Source organism: Hypanus sabinus, chromosome 3 (assembly GCF_030144855.1).
Source record: "Hypanus sabinus isolate sHypSab1 chromosome 3, sHypSab1.hap1, whole genome shotgun sequence".
Classification (NCBI taxonomy): Eukaryota; Metazoa; Chordata; class Chondrichthyes; order Myliobatiformes; family Dasyatidae; genus Hypanus; species Hypanus sabinus.
This window is the reverse complement of record NC_082708.1, coordinates 144,683,353-144,693,360: the sequence shown is the minus strand read 5'-3', so window position 1 is coordinate 144,693,360 and position 10,008 is coordinate 144,683,353. Positions and strand designations below refer to the sequence as shown.

The window sequence follows — 10,008 nt, the reverse complement described above, 5'->3', positions numbered from 1 at the left end:
AAGGAACCTAATGTTTCGAAGGGTAATGAGGATTTTTATTCTCAATAGCTTTGTAGCCCGGTGGCAAGAAATGCTGAGATCCCTGTATAAGTTACAGACCAAAGTATAGCAACGAAACACGTGTATTGTGATAGAGAATGCCATTGACACACTGAAGCCACATATAGTTGGACATGTAGAGGCAGCCTTAACATTCTGCTCTCGCTCATTGTTCAGTGTAAATTATAAATACATTTCTTCACTTCCTTTGAAATTCAGCTTCCTTCAAAACGTTCCATTTGACTCTTCAAAGCTTCAAAAATGTTTGACTGCAGAACTAGCAAAGGAAAAGAAAGATAGAGTGAAGTCTTGAAATAATGCAAAGGAGAAAAAAACAATTGTAATTTGCACAATATTGCAGCAGAAAGAGGGTATCAAATATGAATTGGAAATTATACACAAAATACATGTTTAAGAAACACTTAAGAAATACATATCAGGAAACACTTCTTCCAGGATGCTGATTATTACATGGAGTGATCTTCTGCAAAGATTTCTCAGATCCAGATTCAGATTTACTTATCACAAAGCAACACACACAACATGCTGGAAGATCTCTGCAGGTCAGGCAGAATATCATTAACACAGAGATTCAACAGATGCTGGAAATCCAAAGCAACACACAGAAAATGCTGGAGAAATGTATTTATTATATTTACATCGAAATAACCAACATACCCAAGGATGTGCTAGAGGCAGAATACAAGTGTGACCACACATTCTGATACCAATACAGCATATACACAATGTTCCACAGAACACCACAACTGCAAGTTCACATTCAAATTTATTGTCATTTCAGCTGACAACGTTCCTCCAGATCAAGGTGAACAACACAGTACGTATAACTCACACGCCAACACTTAAAATACTATTACCAAAAATAATAAGGTGCATTTAAAATCACGAGTTAAAAAGTAAATAGTATAACACTGTTGCCACTTCGTATGAGGTGAGACCTTGATAGTGGCAGGGAGTTCAGTAGTCTCACAGACAGGGGAAAGAAACTATTTCCCACCCTAACAGTTATTGTCCTAATGCTTTGAACCTCCTGCCTGATGACATATGGGAGGGATCACTGACAATTCTCTGTACACAGCGCTCCTGATAAGTATTCAGATGGGTGGAAAAGAGACGCCGATGATCCTCTCAGATGTCCTCACAATCCTCTGTAGGATATTGTGGTCTGAGTCCTTGCAATTCCCATATCTGACAGTGATGCAGCTGGTCAGGACACTCTCCATAGTGCTGCTGTAAAAATTGATTTGAATGGGAGTGGAGGGGGGAGCCTCACTCATCTTGGGAAGAGCGGACACTGCTGTGTGCTCTTGACTAAGGAGGCAGTATTGAGGGACAAGGTGTGGTTGTCCATTATGTGCACTCCCAGAAACTTGGTGCTCCAAACCCTCTCCACGGAGAAGCTGTTTTATGTGCAGTCAGCAGTGGTCAGACTAAAGTCCGCAATCATCTCTTCTGCCTTAGCCACACTGAGACTCAAGCTGTTGTGCCTGCACCATTCCACCAGCCCCTCTACATCCACTCTGTACACCATGTCATTGTCATTGTTGATGAGGCCAGCCACTGTTGTGTCATCAGTGAACCTGATGATTCGAAGTGAACTGGATCCTGCAATGTCATTCATCAGCAGCAGGCTGAGCACACGTCCCCGGAGGGTGCTGGTGCGAGGTGTGATGCAGCTAGAGATTTTTCTGCAAACACAGACTGTGGTCTTTCTGTTAATAAGTCCAAGATTCAGCTGCAGAGAGAGGTGTTGAGACCCAAAGAGGACAGTTTACCCACCGGCTTCTGAGTCATGATCATAGAAACATAGAAAACCTACAGAACAATACAGGCCCTTCGGCCCACAAGGTTATGCCGAACATGTCGCTACCCTAGAAATTACTAGGCTTACCCGTAGCCCTCTATTTCACTAAGCTCCATGTACCCATCCAAAAGTCTCTTAAAAGACCCTATTGTACCTGCCTCCACCACCTTTGCTGACAGCCCATTCCACACACTTACTACTCTCTGAGTAAAATACTTACCCCTGACATCTCCTCTGTACCAACTCTCCAGCACCTGAAACCTGTGTCCTCTAGTGGCAACCATTTCAGCCCTGGGGAAAAAGCCTCTGACTATCCACACGACCAATGCCTCTCAACATCTTATATACACCTCTATCAGGCTACCTCTCATCCTCCATTGTTCCAAGGAGAAAAGGCCGAGTTCACTCAACCTATCCACATAAGACATGCTCCCCAATCCAGGCAATATCCTTGTAAATCTCCTTTGCACCCTTTCTATGGCTTCCACATCCTTACTGTAGTGAGGCGACCAGAACTGAGCACAGTACTCCAAGTGGGGTCTGACCAGGGTCCTATATAGCTGCAACATTACTTCTTAGCTTCTAAATTCAATTCGACGATTGATGAAGGCCAATACATCATATGCCTTCTTAACCACTGAGTCAACCTGCGCAGCTGCTTTGAGCGTCCTATGGACTCGGACCCCAAGATCCCTCTGATCCTCCACACTGCCAAGAGTCTTACCACTAATAGTATATTCTGCCATCATATTTGACCTACCAAAATGAACCACTTCACACTTATCTGTGTTGAACTCCATCTGCCACCTCTCAGCCCAGTTTTGCATCTCATCAATGCCCCAATGTAACCTCTGACAGCCCTCCACACTATCCACAACACCACCAAACTTTGTGTCATCAGCAATCTTACTAACCCATCCCTCCACTTCCTCATCTGGGTCATTTATAAAAATCACGAAGAGTAAGGGTCCCAGAACAGATCCCTGAGGCACTCCACTGGTGACCAACCTCCATGCAGAATATGACCCATCTACAATCACTCTTTGCTTTCTGTGAGCAAGCCAGTTCTCGATTCACAAAGCAATGTCCCCTTGGATCCCATGCCTTCTTACTTTCTCAATAAGCCTTGCATGGGGTACCTTATCAAATGCCTTGCTGAAATTCATATACACTAGATCTACTGCTCTTCCTTCATCAGTACATTTATACACATCCTCAAGAAATTCAATCAGGTTCGTAAGGCACGACCTGCCCTTGACAAACCCATGCTGACTATTCCTAATTGGATTATACCTCCAAATGTTCATAAATCCTGCCTCTCAGGATCTTCTCCATCAACTTACCAACCACTGAGGTAAGAGTCACTGGTCTATAATTTCCTGGTCTAATTCTACTCCCTTTCTTGAATAAAGGAACAACATTCGCAACCCTCCAATCCTTTGGAAACTCTTCCGTACCTATTAAAAGCTATTAAATAATCATATTAAAAGCTGAGCTAAAGTTGATACACAGCATTCTGACATTTGATGGAACCTCTGTTAACTGGGCTGCACAGTCCCTCAGTACCCGACAGGGTATGTAATCAGGCCCCACGGCTTTACATGGGTTAACTCTGGCTTGGGTCTTCCTCACATTAGCTCCTCAGTGGGGTGGGGGGGGGGCTTCCTCACTGGCCCATCGTTCCATGCATCAAACGGTGCAAAAGATATTCAGCATATCTGGAAGAGAAGCACCACCACCGTAGACGTGCAGGGTGGATTTGGAGTCCATTATGGTCTGAATGCCCTGCATCATACAGTTCATGTCTCTGGTGTCATAGAAATGGCTGTATATTCTCCGTGTATATTCTCTGAATATTCTCCATTTTGCCTTCCTGATGGTACGGGAAAGCGTAGTTCTTGTTGAACTGAGAAATGCAACAAGCCGGGAGAGCAACAGAACAAAGCAAGACAACAGCAAAACAAGCCCCTTATCACATTCCCACCCACAGGCAGGCACCAATTCCAGGGTAGACCATTTCCGGGTCTCCAGTCCTTGACATCGACCTCTAACATCCAATTCCTGACTCAGACTTGAAGACCCAACTTTCGGACCTCTACCTCCGGACTTGAGGATTTTGGTTTTCAACCTTCAGGCTTTCTATCTCCAGACTCATGGAACTCTGGACTTTTACCTTCATTTTTGCCATCTGGAATGGGATCTTGGTTTCCAGGTACATCTGAAATAGAGCAGAAATCAGGTATTAAAGAATGTTAATTGAAGAGATCAGAGGTGCAGTGAGTTGAAAACACATGAACTGAGGGGGTACAAGTATCCTTGCAGGCAAGTTTGCTAGAAGTGTTAGGAGGGAAACTAATTTGGTGGGGGGGATGGGAACAGGAGTGATAGGGCTGTGTCTGGGGCAGTTGGTATACAAGTAGATGCAGTGTGTAGTGAGTTTGTGACGAAGGACAGGCAAATGATAGGGCAAGACTGCAGTCGGTGAAATGTTAAATTGTAACAGGCAGCCAAGATCAAAAAGGGTTGATGAATATAGAGCTGAAGGTGTTATATTTCAATGTATGCAGTATACAGAATAAAATAGATGATTGTGTAACATAGTTAGAGAGTAGTAGGTATGATTTAGAGGATATCACTGAGTCATGGTTGAAAGAAGATCACGGGAGCTTAACATCCAAGGATACTGTTAAGTGGAAGCAGGTTCATGGGTTTGGTAATTGAGACAGAAGACAAAAGCACACTATCCATTTATTTACAGACAAACAGTAAAACTTTCAGCAAACAGCTAAGTCAAACAAGTACTCATCTAAGACACCCAAGTTACAAAAACTAGGACACTAAACATTCAGTAACATTTCAAATTTAACAGGTACTTCATTAAATCTCCCCAAGTTACACAATTACAAAACTGAACATTCCACAAATCGATATTTAGCTAATTGGGCTCTTTTGACTCTGTGGCATAGTTTCCCAATGGTTCTTCAGCATTGGTCGCAACCCCGGTGTAAAGGTGAGTCCTTGGAGATGAAAGAAAACCAGTGAGTCTCTCATATGTGCTGTTCTTATACTCCTGAGGTGCCTGGAAGGGGACACCAGTGACGTGACGTGCAAGGCAACCGATGGGAAAGAGCTGCTGCAACCTTCAAACAGGAAAATCAACGACTAGCATGGTGGAAGCAGCTTTCAACCGGCAAGTAAACAAACCCTTCACATTACAGGTAAACATTGTATCAAAGGTAGGCAGAATGTATGGGATGGCTCTGTTGGTAAAATAAAGTCAAATCCTTACAAAGCGGTGACATAGGATCAGAAGATACAGAATCCTTATGGGTAGAGTTAAGAATCTACAAGGGTAAAAAGACTCTGATGAGTGATAGATACAGGCCACCACTCAGTAGCCTGGATTTGGGCTACAAATTACAAAGTGAGGTACAAAAGGCATGTAAAAAGGGTAATGTTATGACAATCATGGTAGATTTCAATATACAGGTAGATTGGGAAAATCTGGTTGGTCCTGATTCCCAAGAGAGGGAATTTGTAGAATGCCTGTCAGATGGCTTTTTAGAGCAGCTTGTGCTTGAGTCCACTGAGGGAAAGGAAATTCTAAATTGGGTTTTATGTAAGGACCCAGATTTGATTAGAAAGCTTAAGGTAAAGGTACCATTCAGAGTCAGTGATCATAATAGGATAGTATTCACCCTGCAGTTCAAGAAGTAGAAGACAAAATCAGATGTATCAGTATTATAGTGACAATTACAGAGGCATGAGAGAAGAGCTAGCCAAGATTCACTGGAAGGGGACATTAGCAGCGATGAAGGCGGAACAGCAATGGCTAGTGATTGTAGGGAAAATTCAGATGGTGCAGGAAATATATAACCCAAAGATGAAGAGTCTTCTTTCAAAGATGAAGGGTGGATGAGGCAACTGGGCTGACAAAAGAAGTCAAAGAAAGCATAAAAACAAAAGACAGGGCATATAATATAGCAAAATTCTGTGGGTTGATAAAGGATTAGGAAACTTATAAAATCTAACAGAAGGCAACTAAAAAAGCCATAGTGAGAGAAAAGATGAAACATGAAGGTAAGGTAGCCAATAATACAAAAAAAGATAGAGTTTTTTTCCAGACATATAAGGAGGGACAAGAGTGGTTATCAGTCTGCTGGGAAATGATGCTGGAAAGGTAATAAGGGGAACAAAGAAATGGCAGAGGAACTTAATAAGTATTTTGCATCAATTTTCATTATGGAAAACACTAACAGACTGCCAGAAGTGTGAGTGTCAAGGGGCAGAAGTAAGTTTCATTGCTAGTACTAAGAAGAAAGTGGTTGGGAAGCTGAAAAGTCGGAAGGCAGATAAATCACCTGGACCAGGTGGACTACACCCCAGTTTTCTGAAAGAGGTAGATGAAGAGATTGGAGGCATTAGTAATGACTGGAAAATTGCAAATGTCATTCTGTTGGTTAAGAAGGGAGGGAGGCAGAAAAGAGGAAATTATAGACCAGTTAGCCTGACTTCAGTGGTTGGAAAGATGTTAGAGTCTTATTAAGGATGAGTTTGTGGGGTGCTTGGAGGCACGTGATAAAATAGGCCAAAGAGCATAATTTTCTCAAGGGGAAATCGTCCCTGACAAATCTGTTGGAATTATTGTGTAAATAACAAGCAGGATATGGGGGAAAAGCCTGAAATTGGAATTAGATGGGAGAATAGTTTAGCTCATGATGGAGTGGCGGAGCAGACTCGATGGGCCAACTGGCCTACTTCTGTTTCTTTGTCTTGTGATCTTGTGATAGACAAAGGAGAATCAGTGGATGTTGTTTATTTGGATTTTCAGAAGGCCTTTGACAAGGTGCGACACATGAAGCTGCTCAACAAAATAAGACCCCATGATACTATGGGAAAGGCAGTATAGTGGGTAGATTGGCTGATAGGTGGCAAAGATTGGGAATAAAGGGGGCCTTTTCTGGTAGCCTACCGGTGACTAGTGGTGTGCCACAGTGGACCGCTTCTTTTCACATTAAAGTAAAATTGTGGCCAAGCTTGCAGACAATACTGAGATAGTTGGAATGATAGGTAGTGTTGAGGAAGCAGGGTGCCTGCAAAGGATTTAGACAGATTGGGGGAACGGGCAAAGAAGTGGCAGATGGAATATCATGTAGGGTATGCATGGTCATTCACTTTGCACTATTTTGTAAATCGGGAGAAAGTCAAAATTCAGAGGTGCAGGAAGGCTTTGGAAGTGATTTATTAGAATGATGTATTATCCCTGTCAACCCCATTCTTCTGCCTCCTCCCTATTGAAACCTTTTGAATTTGAAAGGTCTGGACAGTGTGGATGTGGAGAAGATGCTTCCTGCAGTAGAGTCTAATACAAGAGGGCACAACCTCAGAATTGAAAGACATCCATTTTGAACAGAGATGAGAAAAAAATTCTTTATCCAGAGAGTGGAATTCTGAGCTACAGATGGCTGTACAGCCGAAGTCATTGAGTACATTCAAGACATAGGTCGATGGGTTCTTAATTAATCAGGGTACTAAAAGTTATTGGGAGATGGGAGGAAAATGGGATTGAGGGGGATAATATCAGCCATGATGAAATGGTAGAGTGGACTTGATGGGCCAAATGGCCTGATTCTGCTCCTATGATCTTATGAATAGGGACTCAATGGATATAAGGATAATGCTGGCTGGAGAGGCTAAGAAAATGTTGGTGACAGGTAGTTGAAGAAATGCAGAGAAGTCAATTGATGTACTAGAGGGGGTACCCAGAGCCAGGAAAAACATAGTGACTGAGAGGCAAAATGCAAGGAATCAGAATCAGGTTTATTATCACCGGCATGTGACGTGAAATTTGTTAACTTAGCAGCAGCAGTTCAATGCAATACATCTTATAGAAGAAAATTCATAATAAAATAATAATAATAATAATAATAATAAATAAGTAAATCAATTACTGTATATGTATATTGAGTAGATTAAAATTTGTGCAAAAGACAGAAATACTATATATTAGAAAAGTGAGGTAGTGTCCAAGGGTTCAATGTCCATTTAGGAATTGGGTGGCAGAGGGGAAGAAGCTGTTCCTGATTCATTGAGTGTGTGTACCTCCTCCCTGATGGTAACAGTGAGAAAAGGGCATGCCCTAGGTGCTGGAGGTCTTTAATAATGGACGCTGCCTTTCTGAGACACTGCTCTTTGAAGATGCCCTAGGTACTTTGTGGGCTCGTATCCAAGATAAAGCCGACTAAATTTACAACCCTCTGCAAGAAGGTGAAGAGGTGAGAAAACTGCATCAGTCAGACCAGGTGACCTTCTGGGGTAGGGAGGCTTTCAGAACAATCAGGCAAGGTGAGCTTTAAAAACTGGCAAGAACTGATCTGAGCACTTCGTTTTCTTGACATCCAAGTCAAAAGCGTTTGGACTATGTCCCATTCCAGAAACTGGAGCACACAATCCAGGCTGCTATTGCAATGCAGTATTGAGGCAAGGGTGGCAGTTTTCCAGTTGCTTTGTCCTGTCCTCTACATATGATAGTCCGCACCAATATTAACAATAAATCTCACTGGCATGATCAATATCTATATTTCCATCATTTTTTAAAGAAAGGGGCGCTATTTTTATACATCTTATTCCTGCTGACAATTTCATGCTGCGCGAGAATGTCTGACGCCTTTCTTACTTCACTGTGGGAAAAGCAACTTCAAAAGTACCTTGGTGACCCCGGAGTTTTCGGAGTGGCGTCAGATGGCGAAAGGCGCCACAGGAACGCAATGCCCTTTGCTTTCACAGCAATACTTAACCTGCCGGAAGGGTCGAGTAGCTATTGAGAGGGGAAATGCACCGTCCTGACGCACAGCGTCGACCCGAAAAGTCAACAACCCCTTTCTCCCCCCACGGATGCTGCTCGACGCGCTGAGTTCCTCCAGCAGATTGTTTGTTGCCGTGAAACAAAAAGACTTCGCGTTTATGTGCAGTCGTGTTTACAAGTCTTTTTTTTCTTTTCAAACACTGCGAAGTCCGACCATTAAAAAGCCTATCGCGCGCCCAATGCTCTGTTGCCGACCTGCTTCAGAAACCGTGGCAGACGCTTCACCGATGGGGGAGCGGGCTTGGGTATCCGGGAAGGTGAGTGGGGCATGTTGTGAACTCCTGGCAGGCATTGAGGATCCCAGGTGCGATTGGAACAGACATTGCTTGTTATTTAGGAAGATGGTGAATGACTGGCTGGGAATTAGCGGGGTGGGTTTTTTTGGATCCAAACCTGTCCAATGTGCACAGCCGCTGGCGTGTGGAAGCCTAATGAATAATGAATGATGTGTGCGTCGAGTTAGCAGCTGGGATCCAGAGTGGGTCACTCTCACAGGAGCCGCGAGCATGGAGTTTGCCTTCTTGGTGCTAATGCTCGGAGGGGCAATCTGGGGCACAGGAGCCCAATCAGGGTGCGACCGATGCCATCCCACCGACTGCCCGGCCGTGCAGTGCCGAGTGCCCGAACTACTGGCGAAGGACGAGTGCGGCTGTTGTGACCGATGCCTGGGAGTTCAGGACGAGCGGTGCGGTGGTCGGGGTCTAAGGCACGGCCGCTGCGCCCCCGGATACGTGTGCTTGACCTCAGCGGACGGACAGCGGCGGGAAGAGGAGGAGGGGAAGGAAGGGGAGGAAGAAGAGGGCACCGGGTCCTGCGTTTGCAAACACGACTACCCAGTGTGTGGGTCGGACACTAACACCTATCCCACTATCTGCGCCTTGCATCTGGCCAGCTGGCTATCCGTGCACAAGCAAAAGGGCAAGATCCACAAAGTACACGACGGGGAGTGCAAATACGGTAAGAAGAGGGCAGGGAACGGGGGTTGGCGGCGTGGTGGGGTGGTGGTGGTGGTGGTGGTCAAGGAGATAGCAGGAAGGCGAAGAACAGAAGAAAGGGATGAGGAAACAAAAAAGATAGGAGATGGAGCAGAAGCAGAAAGGGGTGGGAAGTGAGGGGGCGGAGGGAAAGTGGGCGCAGGACATCGGAAATTAGGCGTTGGGGACGGAGGAGGGAGAGCTTGAACAAGTGTAGAGGGGGAAACTGAACGAGGGAGAAGGAGAAGGGTGGACTGGAACAATTGTATTAAATTGTTGAGCACTTCATGCTGGCCGAACACTTA

At 44.4% G+C, this 10,008-nt stretch overlaps 1 protein-coding gene and 1 long non-coding RNA gene across 2 annotated transcripts in view; one reads left to right on the top strand and one right to left on the bottom strand.

Moving 5' to 3' along the window:
• Positions 1–257: 257 nt before the first annotated feature.
• On the bottom strand, positions 258–8,973 carry LOC132391735 (uncharacterized). Its single transcript, XR_009511337.1, has 3 exons — positions 8,925–8,973; positions 4,038–4,082; positions 258–316 (listed from the first exon to the last, which is right to left on the bottom strand). It is a non-coding gene; the product is annotated as an uncharacterized LOC132391735 (long non-coding RNA).
• Positions 8,974–9,152: 179 nt separating this feature from the next.
• Positions 9,153–10,008, top strand: part of LOC132391733 (insulin-like growth factor-binding protein-like 1) — a 40,806-nt gene continuing 39,950 nt past the window's right edge. The window contains 2 exon segments of the mRNA XM_059965293.1: positions 9,153–9,222; positions 9,225–9,686. Coding sequence (XP_059821276.1) covers positions 9,168–9,222; positions 9,225–9,686 — 517 coding nt within the window. The 5' untranslated portion in view covers positions 9,153–9,167.